This window comes from Canis lupus, chromosome 22, assembly GCF_048164855.1.
Source record: "Canis lupus baileyi chromosome 22, mCanLup2.hap1, whole genome shotgun sequence".
In the NCBI taxonomy this organism is placed as follows: Eukaryota; Metazoa; Chordata; class Mammalia; order Carnivora; family Canidae; genus Canis; species Canis lupus.
This window is the reverse complement of record NC_132859.1, coordinates 27112355-27133632: the sequence shown is the minus strand read 5'-3', so window position 1 is coordinate 27133632 and position 21278 is coordinate 27112355. Positions and strand designations below refer to the sequence as shown.

The 21278-nt window shown below is 34.3% G+C and overlaps 1 protein-coding gene, 1 long non-coding RNA gene and 1 pseudogene across 26 annotated transcripts in view; 2 read left to right on the top strand and 1 right to left on the bottom strand.

The window, feature by feature from the left end:
* Window positions 1-21278, top strand: part of TBC1D5 (TBC1 domain family member 5) — a 546849-nt gene that overhangs the window by 263841 nt on the left and 261730 nt on the right. For all 21 annotated transcript variants that reach the window (XM_072792900.1, XM_072792895.1, XM_072792888.1 and 18 more), the window contains one exon: window positions 16946-17012. In XM_072792900.1, coding sequence (XP_072649001.1) covers window positions 16946-17012 — 67 coding nt within the window. The remainder of the gene's footprint in view (window positions 1-16945; window positions 17013-21278) is intronic.
* LOC140614461 (protein-L-histidine N-pros-methyltransferase pseudogene) lies at window positions 10274-11737 on the top strand (annotated as a pseudogene).
* Window positions 17356-21278, bottom strand: part of LOC140614080 (uncharacterized) — a 121364-nt gene continuing 117441 nt past the window's right edge. Inside the window, exon 6 of one of the 5 annotated variants that reach the window (XR_012014972.1) lies at window positions 17356-17612. This is a non-coding gene — a long non-coding RNA (uncharacterized lncRNA). The remainder of the gene's footprint in view (window positions 17613-21278) is intronic. The other 4 variants (XR_012014971.1, XR_012014969.1, XR_012014970.1 and 1 more) reach the window with 4 other exon arrangements.

The following is a 21278-nucleotide window of genomic DNA, read 5'->3' as shown; positions in this document are numbered from 1 at the left end:
CAGAGTAGATATACATGATTTTAGTCTTTTTATATACTGAGACTTGTTTTCTGACTTAACATATGGCCTCTCCTGGAGCATGTACTTGAGAAGATTGTGTATCTTGTTGTTGTCAAGTACAGTGTTACAGATGTCTATTAGGTCTAGTTGGTTTACATTGCTATTCAAGTTCTCTATTTTTTTATTGATCTTCTGTCTAGATGTTCTTTCCATTAGTGAAAATGGTGAATTGAAGTCTTCCACTATTATTGTAGAAGTGTCTGTTTCTCCCTTCAATTCTGTTAATCGTTTGTTTCATATATTTTCATGTTGTATTTTGTTTGGTGCATAAATGTTTATCTTCTTGATTAATTGACCCTTTTATCAGTGTATAAATAATATCCTTCTTTATCTCTTGTAACAGTTTTTGACAAATTCTATTTTGTCTGTTATCATTATAGCCACAGTATCTCTCTCTCTCTCTCTCTCTCTCTTTTTTTTTTTTTTTTTTTTTTTACATAGGATATCTTTTTCTACCCTTTGACTTTCAATTTTTTGTGTTTTTGAATCTTACGATTTGGATCTTATGGACAACATATAGTGATGCAATTATTTTAATCCTTTCTGGTAATCTCTCTGCCTTTGATTGGAAACTTTAATACAGTTAAATTTAAAGTAACTGCTGATAAAACAGTACTTCTGCTATTTTGTTATTGTGTTACTTATGTTTTTTTACCCTTCCTCACTCTCCTTCCCTCCATTACTGCTTTTTCTTGTGTTTATTTATTTACTTATTTATTTTTTTGGTAATGATTGTTTGAATGCCTTCTCATTCCCTTTGTGTAATTTTTTTTTAAGATATGGTCTCTGTGGTTACCATAGGAATTATATTTAACATCTTTATGACAGTCTACTTCAAGTTGATACCAAAACTTCATAGCATACAAAATATCTGCTATTTAGCCCTGTCTTTTTTCCCTTTTTTATTTTATGTTTTTTTTTAAGAATTTTAATTCCAGTGTAGTTAACATACCGTGTTAGATTTGTTTCAGGCGTACGGTTTAGTGATTCAGGAATTCCATGTATTTAATTGGTCCTCAAGATAAGTGTACTCCAAATCCCCTTAGTCCCCTTCCCCTATTTCACCCATCCTCCCACCCACTTCTCCTCTGGTAACAATCAGTTTGTTCTCTCTAGGTAACAGTCTGTTTCTTGGTTTCCTCTCTGTTTTTTGACCTTTGCTCTTCTGTTTCTTAAATTTCACATGGGAGTGAAATTATTGGCATTTATTTTTCTATGACTGATTTCCTTTTGCTTAGCATTATACTCTCTAGCTCCAACCATGTCATTGCAAATGGCAAGATTTCATTCCTTTTTATGGCTGAATAATATTCCATGGTGTGTATGTATGCATAAACATATACACACATACATACCCAGCATGTTCTTTACCCATTCATCTGTTGATGGACATTTAGGTTGCTTCCATAAATTGGCTATTACAAATGTTGCTGTAATAAACATGGGGGGTACATGTATCCTTTTGAATTAGTATTTTTGCATTCTTTGGGTAAACACCTAGTAGTGGAATTACTGGATCATATGTTAAATTCTATGTTTAATTTTTTGAGGAACCTCCATACTGTTTTCCACAGTGCCTATACCAGTTTACATTCCCACCAACAGTGCATGAGGATTCTTTTTTTCTCCATTTCCTTGCGAATAGCACTTTTTTATGGTGTTTTTTACTTTAGCCATTCTAACAGATAAGAGGTAATATCTCACTATTGATAAGAGGTAATATTCTCACTCTTGTTTTGATATACTTTTCTCTGATGATGAGTGTGAGCATTGTTTCATGTGTCTGTTAGCTATTTGTATGTCTTCTTTGGAGAAATGTCTATTCATATCTTTTGCCCATTTTAAAATTGGATTATTTGTTTTTTGGGTGTTGAGTTTTTGTTATTTATATATTTTGAATGCTGACCCTTTATTGGATGTATCATTTGTAAATATATTCTCCCATTTAGTAAGTTGTCTTTTAGTTTTGTTGGTTGTTTCATTTGCTGTGCAGAAGCTGTTTATTTTGGTATAGTCCCAATAGTTTATTTTTGCATATGTTTCCCTTGCTTCAGGAGACATACCTAGAATGTTGTTATAGTCATTGCCGGAAAAATTACTGCCTGTGCTCTCTTCTGGGATTTTAATGGTTTCCTGTTTCACATTTAAGTCTTTAATCCACTTTGGATTTATTTTTGTGTATGGTGTAAGAAAGTGGGCCAGTTTTATTCTTTTGCATGTTGCTGTCCAGTGTTCCCAGCACCATTTGTTGAAGAGACTTTTTCCCATCAAATATTTTTTCATGCTTTGCTGAAATTTATTGAACTATAATGGTGGATTTATTTCTGTACTCTTTTTTTTCTGTTCCATTGATCTATAGGTCAATGGAACTGTGCCAGTACCATACTGTTTTGATTATTTCAGCTTTGTAATATAATTGTGAAGTCTGGAATTGTGATACCTCCAGTTTTGTTTTTCTTTTTTCAAGATTACTTTGGCTATTTGGGTTTTTTTTTTTTTTTTTTTTTTTTTTTTTTAATTTTTATTTATTTATTTATGATAGTCACAGAGAGAGAGAGGCAGAGACACAGGCAGAGGGAGAAGCAGGCTCAATGCACTGGGAGCCCAATGTGGGATTCGATCCTGGGTCTCCAGGATCGCGCACTGGGCCAAAGGCAGGCGCTAAACCGCTGCGCCACCCAGGGATCCCTATTTGGGGTTTTTTATGGTTCCATACACATTTTAGGATTGTTTTAGATCTGTGCAAAATGCTGTTGGTATTTTGATAGGGATTGCATTACATGTGTAGATTGTTTTGGACATTTTAACAATATTTGTTCTTTTAACCCATGAACATGGAAGGTCTTTCTGTTTCTTTGTGTCATCTTCAGTTTCTTTCATCAATGTTTTATAGTTTTAGAGCACAGGCCTTTCGCCCCTTTGGTTCATTTTATTCCAAGGTATTTTATTCTTTTTGGTGCAGTTCTTTTTTTTTTTTTTTTTTTTTTTATTTATGATAGTCACACAGAGAGAGAGAGAGGCAGAGACATAGGCAGAGGGAGAAGCAGGCTCCATGCACCAGGAGCCCGATGTGGGATTCGATCCCGAGACTCCAGGATCACGCCCTGGGCCAAAGGCAGGCGCTAAACCGCTGCGCCACCCAGGGATCCCTGGTGTAGTTCTTAATGGGATTATTTTTCTAATTTCTCTGCTGCCTCATTATCAGTGTATAGAAGTTCAAGAGATTTGTGCACATAGATTTTTTTTATCCTACAACTTTACTGAATTCAGTAATTCTATTATTGAATTATTATTCATTCCTATTGTTTCTAGCAAGTTTTTTTGGTGGAGTCTTCAGGGTTTTCTTTATATAGTATGTCATCTGAAATACTGAAAATTTTACTTCTTCCTTATCAATTTGTATGCCTTTTATTCTTTTGTTTTTCTGATTGCTGTTGCTAGGTCTTTCAGTACTACATTGAATACAAGTGATGAAAGTGGACATTCTTTTCTTCTTCACTTTAGAGGAAAGCTCTCAGTTTTTCACCATTGAGTCTGATGTTCTTTCTCTGTGTTTTTTTTTTTTTAATATACAGCTTTTATTATGTTGAGGTATGTTCCCTCTAAACCTACTTTATTGAGGGTTTTTATCATGAATGGTGGTTGTACTTTGTCAAATGCGTTTTCTCCATCTATTGAAATGATCATATGGCTTTTATCCTTTCTCTTATTGATGTGATATATCACATTTATTTGCAAATATTGATAGACCCTTGCATCCCAGGAGTAAATCTCATTTGATTGTGATGGACCGTTTTTTTTTTTTTTTTTTTTAATGTATTGTTGAATTCAGTTTGCTAATGTTTTGTTGAGGATTTTTGCATCTGTGTTAATTAGAGATGTTGGCCTGTAGTTTTTTGTTGTTGTTGTGTCTCTGTCCTGTTTTGGTATCAAGATAATGTTGGCCTCATAGAATGAACTTGGCAATTTTCTTTCCTCTTCTCTTTCTTTTGGAAAAGTTTGAGAAGAATAGGCATTAACTCTTCTTAAATGTTTGGTGGGATTAGAATTCACTTGTGAAGTTGTCTGGTCCTGGACATTTTGTTGAGAAATTTTTTTGATTACTGATTCAATTTCATTGCTGGTAATTGATCTGTTCAAATTTTTTATTTTTTTTTTCCTGCTTCGGTTTTGATAGGTTATATGTTTCTAGAAATTTCCCATATATTCTAGGTTTTCCAGTACATTGGCATATCATTTTTCATAATAGTCTCTTACCGTCTTTCGTATTTTTTGTGGGGTCAGTTATTTCTCCTTTCTCATTTCTGGTTTTGTTTGTTTGAATCCTATCTCTCTTTATGGTTTTTTTCTTTGTTGATTTTTTTTTTTTTTTATGAGTCTACGTAGAGGTTTATCCATTTTGTCTGTCTTTTCAAAGATCACTTCCTGGTTTTATTGATCACTTCTATCCTTTTAGTGTCTGTATCATTTATTTCTGCTCTAATGTTTATTATTTCCTTTCTTCTGCTGGATTTGGGTCTTGTTTGGTCTTTTTCTGCCTTCCCTAGGTGCAAGCTTAGGTAGTTTATTTGAGATTTTTCTTGCTTCTTGAGGTAGGCCTATACTGCTATAAACTTTCCTCATAGAACCACTTTTGTTGCATCCCAAGGGTTTTGAATTGTGTGTTTTCATTTTCATTTGTCTCCATGTATTTTTTTTAATTTACTCTTTTATTTCTCAGTTGACCCATTCATTATTAAGTAGCATGTTATTTAACCTGCCTGTATTTGTACTCTTTCCAGATTTTCCTGGTGCCTGATTTCTGCTTTCATAGTGTTGTGTCAGAAAAGATGTATGGTATTAACTTCAATCTTTTTGAAATTGTTGAGACTCGTTTTCTGACCTAATATGTGATCCATTCTGGAGAATGTTCTGAGCGCACTTGAAAGAATGTATATTCTGCTATGTTAGGATGGGATGTTCTGAATATATATTAAATCCATCTGGTCCAGTGTGTCATTCAAAGCCATTGTTTCCTTATGGATTTTCTTTCTTTCTTTTCTTTTTTTTTTTTTTCCTTTTTAAAGATTTTATTTATTTATTCGAGAGAGAGAGAGAGAGAGAGGCAGAGATACAGGCAGACAGAGAAGCAGGCTGCGTGCAAGGAGCCTGATGTGGGACTTGAACCTGGGAATCCAGGATCACACCTTGAGGCAAAGGCAGGCGCTCAACTGCTGAGCCACCCAGGCATCCCCCTTGTGGATTTTCTGATTGGGTGATTTATTCGTTGATGTAAGTGGGGTGTTAAAGTCCCATTTTATTATTGTTATTATTACTGATTAGTTCGTTTATATATTTTATTAACTATTTTATGCATTTGGGAGCTTCCATGTTAGGTGTGTGTGTGTGTGTGTGTGTGTATACACACACACACACACACACATATATAGGTTATGTTGTCTTGTTGGAATGTCCCTTTAATGATTATATAGTGTCCTTCCTTGTCTCTTACTAGTCTTTGTTTTAAAGTTAATTTTGTTCAATATAAGTATTTTTACTCGAGCTTTCTTTTCACACCCTTTGTGTGTGTTTGTGTATGTTCTCTGTTTTCTTTAGTGATATACTTGGATTCCTTTCTCTTTATTTTTTGCGCATATATTGTTGGTTTTTTATTTGTAGGTACAATTACATTTGCAGATAACATTTTCTGCATATAGCAGTCTGTGTCAAGTTGGAAGTCACTTAACTTTCACCTATTATTTACTCCTTTTCCCCCATACTTTAGGTATGTAGTTTCATACTTCGTGTCTTTTTATTTTGTGAATCCCTTGATTTATTTTTAATGTTTGTGTGCTTTCTACTTTTTTTTACTTATATTCTTTCTTTTCTATTCAGAGTCCCCGTTAACATTTCTAGGCTGATTATGAACTTCTATAGCTGTTGTTTGTCTGGGGAACTCTCTATCTCTCCTTCTATTCTGAATGATACTTGCTGGATAGATTATTCTCAGCTGCAGATTTTTTCCTTTCAGCGCTTTCAATATATCATGCCACTCTCTTCTGTCCTACAGAGTTTCTGTTGAAAAATCCACCTGTATCATTATGGGGTTTCCCTTTTATGTGACTTTTTCTTTTCTCTTGCTGCTTTCAAAATTCTTTATCACTGCTTTTTGCCATTTTAATTAATATGTATTTTGGTGTGGCCCTCTTTGGGTGATTTTGTTGGGAGAATCTCTGTGCAAATTGGATATGATTTTGTTTCCTTCCCCAGATTCAGGAAGTTTTTAGTTATTATTCTTTCAGATAAAGTTTTGGTTCCCTTTTCTCTCTCTTCTTTTTCTGGGATCCCTATAATGTGAATGCTTGATGGATCGAATTTCCTAATTCTGTTTTCATTTTTTAAATCATTTTTCTCTGTCCTGTTCAGCTTGATTGCTTCTCATTACTCTGTCCTCCAGGTCACTGAGGACAGAGTAATGCTTCCTCCAGTTTGCTATTTATTTCATCTAGTATATTTTTAATTTCAGTTACTGAGTTATTTATCTCTGATAGATTCTTCTTCATCTCTTTGTTAAGGGTCTCACTGATGGGGATTCCCAGGTGGCTTAGCGGTTTAGTACCTGCCTTTGGCCCAGGGTGTGATCCTGGAGACCCGGGATCGAGTCCCATGTTGGGCTCCCTGCATAGAACCTGCTTCTCCCTCTGCCTCTCTCTATCTCTCATAAATAAATAAATAATAATAAAAAAATCTAAAAAAAAAAAGGTCTCACTGATGTCTTCCACTATTATGTCCAGTGAGTATCTTTATGATCATTACTTTAAGTTCTTTATTTGGCATATTCATTATCTCTGTTTCACATAGGTCTCTTGCTGTGATTTTTGTTGTGGTCTTTCATTTGGGACATACTTCTCTGTCTCCTCACATTGTCTAACTCTCTGCTTCTCGGTGTTAGGAAAATCAGCTATATCTCTTGCTCTTGGAAGATGTGGATGGGGGTTGCACTTTTCACAAGATAGTGCTGGTCCTTTTCTTCCACAGGGGACACATAGTCACTGTGGATATTGGGGGTAGCCAGGGCTGCTCTGTAAAGTGCATGTAGGCAAGTGGTACAGTTTTAATAATGTGCTGGTGTCCTCCATGGCAGGTGACCAGTCACTGCCTCTAGGACCATGACCCCACAAAGTGTGCAGTTGGAAGATGCAGTGCTGGCAAGATTTTGCAGGTCTTCTGGAGGAGGGGCCCTGCAGCACCAGGCTTGAGGTAGGCTCAGCTGAGGGGACAGGGTGTGGTGTATGCAGCAAGGTAGTGAATGCAGGCACTGCACTGGTTTCTGCAGGTTGACCTGTGTTTATGCTAGGTGATAGATGAGGAAAATGGTGCCTGCCTGTTCCTTTGCTCCTGGAGAAGTCACTCAGTAAACTCTGAGATTAGTAAATAATTCTCCTTCCCGTATGCCATGAGCATTTTTCAAACTGCTTATTTTATGCTATATTTCTACCAGCTGTTTCTTGTGTTCTCTCTTTAATGGCAAAGACTCAGTTTCCTATTACCCTCCGGGCTCTCACAGAACTGAACCTACTAATTTTTAATGTTCTAGGCTTTACATCCCACTAGTTATAAGAACCAATGAAATTTAGCCCCTCTGGTTTTCAAAGCAAATATTAGGGAGTGGTCTTTCTCTTGCAGGCTCCCTGGTATGGCATGCTGTTTCTCCTCCCTCATTGTGCCCATGACTCTCTATCTTTGGTGGCCAGACCCTTGGGGTTTAGCTCCTCACAGTGTCTTTGCCCTCCTACCCTCTTTGATGTTGCCTTCTCTTTACATTTAGTTGTAGATTTTATTCTACCAGCCTTCAGTTCATTTTCTGGGTCAATTACACTGATGTGCATGCTACATAGTTGTATCCATGGGACAAGGTGAGCTTAAGTTCCTCCTACTCCTCTGTCTTTTATGGAAGTGTTCTTCTTCCCTTTTTATATTGTTATAAGTTACATTTTTACACACTTTTGCTCTGTAGCATAGATATATAATTTTTTATGCATTTGTTTTGTATCTTATAGGAAATTAAGTTTGGCAATGCAAACCTTAAATACGGTAATACTGGCTTTGTATATAGTAATGTATTTACCTTTATCAGAGATCTTTTTCTTCCCACAGCTTTCAGTTACTATCTGTTGTCCCTTCAATCTGAAGGATTGCCATTAGCTTTTATTTCAAGTTATGTGTAGTGGTATTGGACTCCTCTGCTTTGTGTTTCTGGGAATGTCTTAACTTCTCATTACTTTTTTTTTTTTTTTTGAGTACCAATATGGGGCTTAAACTCACAACCCTGAGATTGACACTTGAGCTGAAATCAAGAGTCAGACACTTACCTGACTGAGTGACCCAGGAAACCCACTATCTGTTTTGCTAGATATAAAATTTTTTTGGACAGTATTTTCTTTAAGTATTTTAAATATACATCATCCCACTGTCAATTGGCCTGCATGTTTTATGATAAGAAATCATCTATTAATTTTACTGAGGAATCTGTGATGTGACATATTCTTTGTTGCTTCTTTGAGGAGTCTCTCCTTGTCTTTAGCAATTTGCTTTTTATGTTTCTTTATATGTGTGTCTGTGTTAATTATACCAAGAGTTCTTTAAGCTTCCTGGATTTGTAGATTTTTGTCTTTCATCAAAGATAAAAATGAGGTTCCTACCTGTTATTGAACCACTCTAGTTAGTGACTTTTTCATTTTAGGTATTTTATTTTTCAGCCCCCAAAATCATCCCTTTTTTTCCTTTATTGATAATCTCATTTTGCTTAATCATTCATTTATAAGAGTTCCTTTCTTTTTTTGTCTGTGTTTTTTTTTGTGCTTCAAACATCTTTTAAGACAGTTTTGTCAAAATCTTTTTCAGATAAATTCAATTTCTAGCTTTCTGAATGATAGTTTTAATCAATTTATTTTACTTTTTTTTGTTGAGCCTGGCTTCCTTCCCTCCCCCCCCTTTTTAATGCTATGTGTTTTTCTTTGTTGTTGACGACTGGGTATTTGAATATTATAATTTGGTAACTCTTGAAATTTAGATTCTCCTGATATTTGCTATTTTCTATATTCTGTTATTTCCCACCCTATTTTTTATTTTTGCAGAGATTTATTCTTTCGCATATGTAGTCACTGAAATCTTTATTTCTTAGTTTGTGTTCAGCTAGAGTTTTGACAGATAATTTTTTGAAAGCCAGGAGCTAAAAAACGAATAGGAACCAAACAAAAAACCAAAACCTCTCTTCTTTGCAGATTGGTTCTGTGCTACAGCGATCCTTCATCATTTAGCCAGGGTTGCATTCATCTTAGTGACAAGTTTCAGGTGTAGGATTTTGGTCTCCTGCTTGTGCTGGGCATATATATTTTCCTATATACTTGGGTGCTTTTGAATGTCCTAATTTACCAAGGAAACTCTCTCACCAACTCTTACTGCCAGGTCTTAGGTGATTTTTTTTTTTTTTTAAGATTTTATTTATTCATGAGAGACACAGACAGACACACACACACACACACACACACACACAGGTAGAGACACAGGCAGAGGGAAAAGCAGGCTCCATGCAGGGGGCCCACGTAGGACTCGATTCTGGGTCTCCAGGATCACCGCCTGGGCTGAAGGCAGTGCTAAACCACTGAGCCACCTAGGCTGCCCATTAGGTAATCTCTTTAATGTTTCAGTTATAATCTTTTGCCCTAGGTATCTGCTTCTTCTTAATTCAGCTTGCAGTGTGTTCAAGAGCAATCCCACTGCTTTTTTCAAGTTAGACAAAAAAGAGATTGTTTTGTGTCAGTCCTTCAGGTAGCTCCTAAACAAGTTAAAACAGAATTACATAATATTTTGCAAATATGATCTGCTCTACTCCCTCAAGAACCTCGTACTGGTCTCCCACACTGGGAACTGCATCCCTCTTCAAGACTGCTGCTGTACCAAGGAGTTGGTAGGCTAAGGGCAAGTAAAAATGCCACAGCGCTTTCAAGAAATCTCTTTCTCATTCATTGTTCATTTGGTTTTCATAAATCTTGGATTGTTTTCCAGAATCATTGCAATGTCGGTTTTGACAGTTACTGCTTGTTTTCCAGAGTTTTTTTGGGAGGATGAGAATTTAGAGTTGTATATTCTGCCACTCCACTGATGTCACTCTGCTTTCTTTTTGAAAATTACTCTATTAATGATACAGGAATAACAAAAATATTATCTTCTTAAAATTACTCATTTGAAATATTATTTATTTAAAAGTTTCTGTATTTGTTTTTATATCTGATTTTACATTACCTAAATAATAAGTTTGACCCCCACTTTGGCCCTGAAGGGGCTGGATGGGCAACTTGGGTACAGTAGCTCTAGTCTGGGTGGTGGCACCTCCCCTTCCACGCCACAAACACTGGTAGTGATCTAAGTGGCCAGGGCGCTTGGTGAGACTATTTGTGGGCTCGCTTTGCCTGAGCCTAGTGTCTGTTTAGCTGGCTTGGAGGATGTGGATGCTGAGGAGCCTGCTCATCCACTCCCTGTATGTGAACATGAAAAGTAGCCTTTACAGGCTGGCAGAGGCCGAGGCCAACAGAAAGGAGAACCGCCAGTGGTTGGTGTGCAATAGAGAGAAATGTGAATCTCTCCAGGCTCTCTTTGTTCAGAGGTACCTTAAGGAATACGATCTTCTTAACAGCATTGAGAAATTGGACTGTCTCTTTGTCCGATTATATCACTCTTTAGTGTCACCTGTTTTTAGTCTGTTTATGTCTACAATATCTATCACTGGGTTGCAAAGAAGAGGCTCAGTGTTTGCATTTTCACCAGATCAGTTTTGAAGACTGCAAAAAATTAATCCAGTCTCATAGATTTAGGTGCTGGAGATGGAGAAGTCACAAAAATCATGAACTCTCATTTTGAAGAAATTTATGGAGCTCTCTGAAAATATGATATGGCAGCTTCAGAAGAAGAAATATAATGTGCTTGGTATAAATGAATAGCAGAATACAGGATTCCAGTATGATGTCAATTGCTTTAATTTGCTCGACAGCTGTGATTAGCCCCAGCCTTTGTTAAAAGATATCAGAAGTGTCTTGGAGCCAACAAGAGGCAGAGTCATCCTTGCTCTGGCTTTACCCTTTCATCCCTATGTGGAAAACATAAGTAGCAAGTGGGAAACCATCAGAAATTTTAAAAATCAAGGGACAGAATTGGGAAGAACAAGTGAATAGTCTGCCTGAAGTTTTCAGAAAGGCTGGTTTTATTACCAGAGCTTTAACCAGACTGCCATACTTGTGTGAAGGTGACATGTATAATGACTACTACTTTCTGGATAATGCTTTGTTTTCAAATCGATATAAACACATGGAAGCCCAAGTCTTCAGGCCCACCCCAAGAATGTACACTCCAGAAGAGGGTCTGTGTTTATGATTATGTGAAGGGAGGACCCTTTGGGAACTGCCATTATAAATACCATGCAGTGGTTTAAATAACCAAAGTACGAATTACTTCTTTGTAGTATATAAAAGGAATGTTTTTAAAAACCAAAAATCCAACTCTTCGAGGAATTTTATCAACTCTTTTCTCAGTAATACAGGTCACACTTCAGTTATGGAAGATATTTTTTATACTTAATTGCAGTAAGAACTCATTCCCAGTCAAAGCAATATTCACAGCTTCACATGGAACCAATAAATATGCATTTTTTAAAAAAGTTATTTTATTTTATTTTATTTTATTTTATTTTATTTTATTTTATTTTATTTTATTTTATTCATGTGAGAACAGAGAGAGAAAGAGGCAGAGGCACAGGCAGAGGGAGAAGCAGGCTCCGTGCACAGAGGTCCATGCAGGACTGATGCGGGACTCAATCCGGGGACTCCTGGATCATGCCCTGGGCTGAAGGCAGGTGCTAAACTGCTGAGCAACCCAGATGTCCCTGCATTGTTTTTAATAAAAGGAAGACTGGCAATAAAGCTGTCCATTCACTTGCAAACATTTGGTTATAAGGTAAAACCACTGACACTCTTACTTATAGAAATTCTTTTTGCCATTATTCAAAAAATGTTTTTAGGGACGCCTAAGTGGCTTAGTGGTTGAGTGTCTGCCTTCGGCTCAGGGCGTGATCCCGGAGTCCTGGGATCGAGTCCCACATGCGGCTTCCTACATGGAGCCTGCTTCCCCCTCTGCCTATGTCTCTGCCTCTCTCTATTTCTCATGAATAAATAAATAAAATCCTTAATATTAAAAAAAATGTTTTTAATCATTTTTGGATGGGATGCCTGGGTGGCTCAGTGGTTGAGCATCTGCCTTTGGCCTGGGGTGTGATCCTGGAGTCTGGAGATCCAGTGCCACATCAGGCTCCCTACATGGATCCTGCTTCTCCCTCTCCCTATCTCTCTGCCTCTCTCTCTCTGTGCCTCTCTTGAATAAATAAATGAAATCTTAAAAAAAAAAAATTAAAAAAAATTTTGGGGATCCCTGGGTGGCGCAGCAGTTTGGCACCTGCCTTTGGCCCAGGGCGCGATCCTGCAGACCCGGGATCGAATCCCACGTCGGGCTCCCGGTGCATGGAGCCTGCTTCTCTCTCTGCCTGTGTCTCTGCCTCTTTCTCTCTCTCTGTGTGACTATCATAAAAAAAAAAAAAAAAAAAAAAAATTTGGAAATGAAAAATAATTTTAAATACATAGAGAATTAAATATGGCCATTAAATCATTAGAATGTAGATAATAATAATAGAGAAAATGGAATATTATTGAATAAATAATTTTTTTGTATTTACTTGAGCACTGGATCTTAGACCCAATGGGTGGTCTTAGATTTTTAACATAAATTAGCTTAGAGAGACTATTGTCTCTCTGTTGAGATAATGTCCTTAGTGGTTACTGACTTTATAGACAATGATGAATCATTATACTTTACCTTGCCATATGTCAACACATGAATATACTTAATTCATTGATTTTTTTGAATCATTTTCTTTGAATGGGATTTTAAATTTAATAAAAAACATTTCAGTCATAATGTTCATTTAAAAAGAAAAGATTTTAGGTCTCTATACTATTTATGGCTTATTATCCTATCATAACTAAATGTGGAAACTCATAGCTTTGTTTTCAACTTAGTTTAAAGCAAATCTTTTTTAACCCTCTTACTATTAAATATTCGTTGCACATACTTGATGACATTTCTCTAACAAATTAGAGATAAATCTTATTTTTTTTAATTATGTAATACTTTTTAGAATTCATACCTTGTATGACGTGATCTTCTAAAACTTGTGACATTGTTTAGATATAAACTGAGGGCTCAATTGAGTAGATGTGTTTATTTATAGCATTATTTTGGTTGTTTTTAACCTAACCTAGTTTAAAATCTCTAGTTCTACTTTCAAGAAGATGTTTGTGCATGAAAAGCACTATAGAAATCTATTATAAACCTTCATTTAGCATGATTTCAGCAGTACACAGATAGATACTATAAATGCCCTCAGCTAAATATGACTGCAGTAAGTTAAATAATCTGGAATTTAATTTATCTTGTTTTGAGATTTAAGCAACCATTACACATATTATTTGCTTAATAAGTTAGATACATATATGTTAGAAATTACTAATGGAAAATAAATGCTTTTTCTATCCTCATTTAAAATAATGTAACTACAAGTGTATATTTTTCAAATCAGCCAACGTATTTTAATTTTCAGTGCTAGGAATTCTTTTTACAAAGTTATATACCAATGAGAAATCTGTTATGTAAATTTCACATTGTACTTTTCATCAACAAAAGTTGATGAAATATTCCTGTAATTGTATGTTGTTCAATATACATATACATAATGACATATAATATGTATGTTACATATTGTATATACTATATGCATTTATTAAAATTTCCTCTGTAAATATATCTAGATTATTTTATTGATTAATTTACATTAAGTATTGAAATACTTTTACAATTATATTTTAAAAATTTATGAAGTTACTTTTCAGTCAAGTGAAAGGTAATGTTATCTTAAAACACGTGATTATTTAAAGGTCTTTGTGCAAGATTAATAATGTACTTATGTTTGTGTGTGTGTGTGTGTGAGAGAGAGAGAGAGAGAGACGGAGAGAAAGAGAGAGATTGATAGAGGAAAGTGAAGAAGGAGGGAGAGATCTGAAAACGACCTTGTTACAGTCATGGCTACCTGACAACTTAGTTCCAGAATCAGAACAGCAACTAAAGACATCATGTTAAACTCTCTTGCACCCTCTGTTGTTATTTTTGGGGAACACCACACATTATCTTCCTATGATTGTATTGGCATTAGACTTATTAAAATCTCTGATAAAATTAATACTTAGTTTATTATACTTAATTCCAAATTAGATTAATAGTAAAGTAGCATTTATTTATAATTCTTAGTTGATGTTTCCTTTTATTATAAATAACGTTTTTATTGTAAACACTTTATTAAATCAAAGAGCAGCCTCTCTTTCATTTCTCCTGGTTACTAGTTTCAAGCCCCTCCAAATGTCTCACACAAATGAAGATCTCTGCAGGATATACACACTATATGTACAGTTTTCCAGAATTACAAATTCTGCCTGTTCTTTTATAAATCTTTCAATTTTCAGCAATTTCCTCTCAAAATAAGAATCTGGAATCGTCCATACTAAAATTAAGAATTTATAACTGTAAGGAACAGATGTTTTCATAAACATTTGCTATAATTAATTTCAACTAGAGGATTGAAGGAACAAAGCAGTTTTTCCCGCTTCAAAACTTTATTGCCTTTTCCCCATATAGCAAACTCTGAAATCTTTAATACTTTTTAGGAAAACAATTGTACTCCTTATTTGGTATGTTTTCAAGAAAGAAAAACTGCTTTTTTTCCCCCTTATTCCCATCCTTTGAAGGTTACATTTATTGTGGTATGCTCATTTTTAAACAGATATAAGATGAAGAACGCCTTTATGTTATGATAGCAAAACCTAGTTTAAAAAATGGAAAGTCTCTTAATTATTTGAAGGATTTTATATTTGATCTGGTAAATATCAGAAGAAAAGAAATATTCTGTTGGTGAGATCTTATGTGGTTAAGTAATTGTAATCTTCAGTTTTAGAGAAAGAAGGCTCGTATTTTAATGTATGATATAGTACTTATTTTATGCTGATTATAGAATGTTTCACAGGAAATGTCTGCAAGCTGTTAAATAACATGTGTTGTAGGAAATTTTCATTTAGCAAGAAACCGAATAATTTTCTTTAAATCCTTTTAGTTTATTTATTACAATACCATTAATTTTTTAAAGAAAATATATGTTGCATGAGTAATCTTATAGTATCTGTGTTTTCAAAGAATTAACAAAATATACCCAGCTAAATTGATCTTAAACATTTAAATGTTTTTGAATAATTTTCTTCTATAAAATTTGGCAATAGTTTTGAATGCTGTAATCCATTTTAGGATTTTTGTTTAATGGAAAAAAAAACCTGAAAGCACGTTTAATGAAAAAAAAAAAAAAACCTGAAAGCGGAAAAATAGAGTTAAAAGTAAGTGGACTCAGCCCAGTTCTTGTCCTCCTAAACACTTCAGCACAGCTGTAAAGATGTTGAAAAGAACCAACATTCTTGACTAATCTGTCAACTATAAAATGTGCAAAGAAAAATAGGTAGCTGTCATTAAAATTACATTTCAGCTTTCAATAACCATTTAATGAGTAGCATAATTATATAAGTATGGTACCTTAAGTACCATACTCAATAATTAAAAATAATCTCATCTTTAAAGTGAAAGCTCTGTAATTACTATTTGACTTAACCAGGACCACTGTGATGATCTCCAGTGGCACCTAAGATTGTTCAAAGTGGATGAAAAGTATAAATGGATAAATCATTAAATTATTAAGCTTTAAATATCATAAAAATGAATATAACCTGATGTTTGAAAGTTATATTACAAGAATTTGGAATATAAAGTGTAATCAGAATCTAGTCTTTTTAACTTGTTCTAAGAATAAATGGTCTATTTAATAGTAGTATACAGTGGTTTCATAAAAACTATATTTTGAAGAATATATTTTAAAACTTAACTACTAAAATTAAATTTCTATCAATAAGCATGAATATTTTATATTGTGGCATTGGTAAGCATTTTTTAAACTTCTTTAGCACATTTATTTTTATTCCATGATTTTTAAACAGATAGGTATTAATTTGTTCTAAGTCTGATACTATGAATATAACAGTTTCTTAAATTGATTCCCCCCCCAAATGTTTAGTATTACCATACAATACAGAAATATCTTTCATGTTGTTCTTTTCATTTTCAAACTGCTGAACTTTTGCCCACAGTTAAAACATAAAGTTTTAAGAAGGGTATTAAGGTGTATTAAAGATTTGTTAGGATGCATTCACCACCTCCCAAGCCTGCTTTCCCTTTTACCTCTCTGCTTACTATATTCCTAGACCATAGAGAGCTGGGGACTGGAGATCATTCCAGGTCCCCTTTCTGTTGTTTTCTTTTTACTGTACCAGTGGTATGGCAGATGACTTGGTCACTAACAAAGAGTTGTCCTTTGCTTATAAAAATGGTGTATGATTAAATGGTTTATAAATTTTGATTTTGTTTGTGATTCATAATAAAATGTCTGTAATGTTTCATTTGTTCTGTTAACAGTTACTTTGATAATATTTCTATACAAGCTAGGAGTGGTGATATTGGTTTATATTTTAGCATTAAAATGAGTTTTTTGCCTAAAAAAGAGGTCTGTACTCTGATTACAAGACATATTTGGGGGTTAGGGATAGTGCTTTTGGACTCAGTATACTTCATAGAGCTGTCACACAGAAGCTTTTCAACTAAAACATTCAATTTCATAATCTTCCTTATTTCAGCATTTTTTAATTTTTTTTTCCAGGAGATTCAAATAAAAATGGAAGAAGAAGTTCTACTTTAGATTCTGATGGGACTTTTAATTCCTATAGGTAGGTGATGAATACATAGATACATATTATTACAAGATAATACACAAGATACCTGATGTTACAGGATTCTAATCTTATAGTAGTAAGAAAATGTTACCTGTGCTTTAAACATAAGTCAAATAGAAAGACTATTGTGATATGCTATTGTTTTGCAGACTTACTGAGTAATGAACAATGTAACCTTTTAAGTTCTTGAGTAAATGGCCTAACTGTAGTTATCACTTGTTAATATATAGCAGGATAATTGGTATGAATGCACATGTAGTATTAAACTCCATTATAATCCATTTTTGTTTTTATTTTTCCAGTATATCTGTTATAGTACTAAAGGCTTCCATTTAAGTTTTCCTGTTAAAACAATATATTCCTTATGAGTATCTAAGAGAATATGAAATGTAATCTTAGGTGACATCAAGTGCTGTTTATTTATATTTCATATGGTTCTTCAGCAAACAGGGCAGTTATATCTCAATTAGTGATTTTTTTTAAAAGGATACACTAGTTAAGGAAACAGGTATCTTCTCTAATATTTTGGTAATATTCTCCTTATATTTGCTTGAGTACATGTTTATGGATTTTGTACCTTTGTAACAGGGGAACCTAGGAAGAAAAAAGATTATATTATTTCCAGTAATATTAGAAAATTCATATACTTAACCAATGTGATATAAGAACTAAGTTGTTTTCTCTCAAGGAAAAAAGGTGCAGATTCAATAATAATACATTTTGGCATTGTGGATAGCAAAGCAGATTCTTGAAGAAATACTTTGAGTATATTGTCCTGATGGTTAATTAGTTCTGACACATTTGCAGTGACACTATAAAATACAAGAACCACTATAGACTTGGAAACTCAGGTGAATGTTAAGCTGTAACTCCTTCTCTTATGTAGTAAATACGGAGTTTATGATTGGAATCTTTATATTTTATTTGAAAATATATTGTGTATATCTCTAATTGGAACTGTGTCATTTGTTTTTTCTGATTCCAGGTAAGCTTTTAATATCTAGGATAGGGCCATATATGCAGGAAACAATAAGAATATGGTAAATGGGAAAGTTTTTGTACAATTGTTTATGAATTCCACAAATGAGATGGTAATTGAAACACTTGACATCTTTATTTTATATCAGTTGGGGTCTGTATAAATAATCAGTCGTTCAAGTGTCACAGATACTACAAAAAAGGCTTATGTTCCCATGGTGTTCTAGAAGGGTATTATCACAGCAGTAAAGCTCATATGTTGTCATTATATTTTCACTGTACTCATCCTACCTTATAAATGCTGGGATTCTTCAAATCCTTATTTTAGTACTGAAGTGAATATAAAAGATAGTTGAACATTCATGATTTGGCATGTAAGTGAGGAATGTTAATATGATAATATATGTGAAATCTGTGTTGTTAATATTATTAGTAGATACAAGTACCAAAGCTAAGACCAAAGGAAAATAGAGATGTATTTCAAAGGAAGGAAAATCTATATAAGTGTAAATTTTGTGGGTGAGTTAATTTTACAATTACATTTGTAGTTTAGCTAATTATAGTAAATAATGGACATAATATAAAGTTAAGAGAAATGTGTTAATGTGAAGGCATAGTATTATCTTGTAGTTTATTTTATCCTTGAATAGTTTGAAGATTAAAGTATTTTAGTATTATTGAATGGTAATTGTACTTTGAAAATGAACTCCTAATGCAACTTTGCACAATAAATACTAATGTTGTTAACTAATATAATTTTAATCAATGCCTGTCAGTGTTGTAATGTTAGGATATTAATTTATTGTTGTAATTAAAAAGGCAAGATAAAAAGCTCAGGTAGTACAATATATAAAAACGAGCTTTTAATAGTTGGCAGGCCAGTGCTGTTATTAAATAGTATTATAGTATTTAAGGTGTGAAATGAATAGTTTTCTACTCAGCAGGCAATAGCTCTTACAATATAATGAGCTTACTTGTGAATTTGACACTTGGGTTAAATGCAGAATTCATAGAAGCACAGCTCTGGGGTATATTTTCATATTAAGGTTAACTGATAAAACCTAGGAATTGTTGCACGATCATACTAAAATGGCAACAGAATTGTCAGTAAAATTCCCTTTTGAAAATGAAAATTATTTTTCTGTTGCTATCGTTGCTGTTTTAAACTTAAATAAGTTACTAGAAAAATGTGAATATTAACCCTCAAAGATCCTTTAGCCTAACAATTCCAATTTTGTCTTGTTTAAACTATCTCAGAAATCCTGACCTTTCTTACAGTTAGACAGTTCTGGCAGCCAGCCTAGTACCATCATACTCTAGTTATATGTACTTGTGTCCAGGGTAATAATTAGCTTTAGTTTGTCATCTTTTAAGACAGACATCATAATGTCTAACCTGCTTCCTCCTCACAACTCTCATAAAGACTGAGATAAAATGTAGAAGATAAAGCCTTTTGAAAATACAAATACAAAGCCATGGCATTATTAGTTCTTTGAGTATTATCAATTCTTTCATATAAATTGGCAACTTTGTTGCCTCAATCTTCACCTTTCAACCAATGTACTCTTTTATAGTGTTTGCGGAGGTTTTATTAACTTTTGAATTCGGTCTTGAATTGGTCACCTTAAGTCTGTACTCTTCCCTTTGTTTCTTTGTCTTATTGTGGTCTTAGACTGTCACTTTCAAGAGGGCATAGTCACTGATTGTTTTTCTTTTTTTTTTTTTTTTAAGATCTTACTATTCATGAGAGAGAGAGGCAGAGACATAGGCAGAGGGAGAAGCAGGCTCCCCTTGGGGAGCTTGATGTGGGATGCTATCCCAGAACCCCAGCATCACACCCTGAGCCAAAGGCAGAGAAGTTCAACCCCTGAGCCACCCATGCATCCCTCATTTGTTAATAATATCTAAGTATATGGTGAGGTGGTTCAGATCCTGACTCCAAATAGTTGGGAAACTTTGGACATGTCTTAGCCTCAGTTTCCTCACCATTAAAGTGGGGGTAAGAAAACACAATTGTTAGGAGGAGTTAATGGGATAGTGTCATGTGGTAAATGCTCAGTAAATGATAGCTGCTTTTATCTTCTAGTCTGTGGCACTGTCATCATTGTCATCATTGGTAATCTTCTGGTATTTAGAATTTTTTACAGCACCCTGATATAGAGACACTAAAAGGAAGGTAACAAAGGATGTGACTCACAGGAAAATAAGTTTTGTCTGTTAGCAGAAAAGGAGCTAAGAACAAGGTTAACCTGAGGTTTGAAATGCTCCATCTCTGATACAATATTCTCAGTTGCCTTTGTATGCCAAATTTGTACACATAGCAGTAATAAAAGGAAGATGTTTTACTCTTTGTATAAGTTGAGAGGTGGATTTTTGGAATTTTGACAAATTTAGAAATTTAGAACTGAACAGATCCCAACACGATAGTGTTATGTACCTAATGTTCATAGATTTGTTTTTTGTAGGCCAGGAGGTTTTACTTGGATTTGTGTCTTTTGTGGTTTTGCTTCATTGATTCAAATGGAGTGTAGTTGAATTTAACTCCTAAGGCACTGGTATGAATATTATATGGTGCCTAGGTAATAGATGGTGTTTTAGAACTTTTGATTAAAATGCAATTATATGTCTCCCAACTAATTTGCAGATGATGTGTTAAAACGGAAAATTTGTAAGAATTGAAAAGATACTGGTTTATGCAACAGACCTTATGCTTTTTAAAGACCAGTGTTTTCTGTCAGATTATATGAGCTTTCTGCATTTCTTATTTAACCATTAAAACTGAGAGACCCTTGCTGGGTATGAAAGAGGAGTAGTAGTCTGCTGATTAGCAGTTTGCAGTAGATGATTAACTTAGGGACTGTAGCACAGGGCCACATGGTAGAAAGAATAGTCTCTCCCCACCACCCTCCTTCTCTTCCCAAGGGCAGCTGACCTTCTCCTCTCCAAAGAGGCGAGCCCCTTGCCAGCACATATGACTACAGACTATTACATTAATCTGTTTAGCTGTAGTACCAGCTGCTTGCATGTTTTTAATTATCTTATTAGATGGCATAACAGTGACCTATGAAATAAATTGAAGGTGAACATTTTTAAACTTTCCTTTTTTATCCTGTGTTTCTAAATATCTTTATTGATCAAATCATAACTTTTCACAAAAGTTCATAGAAGTCTATATGGCTTTTGAATCTGTGTAATGCTTTTTTCACATATAATACTGGATTCCCAAAATGGAAAATAGCTTCATTTTTGTCTCACTTTGATTTAGGATATTAAAGATTTAGG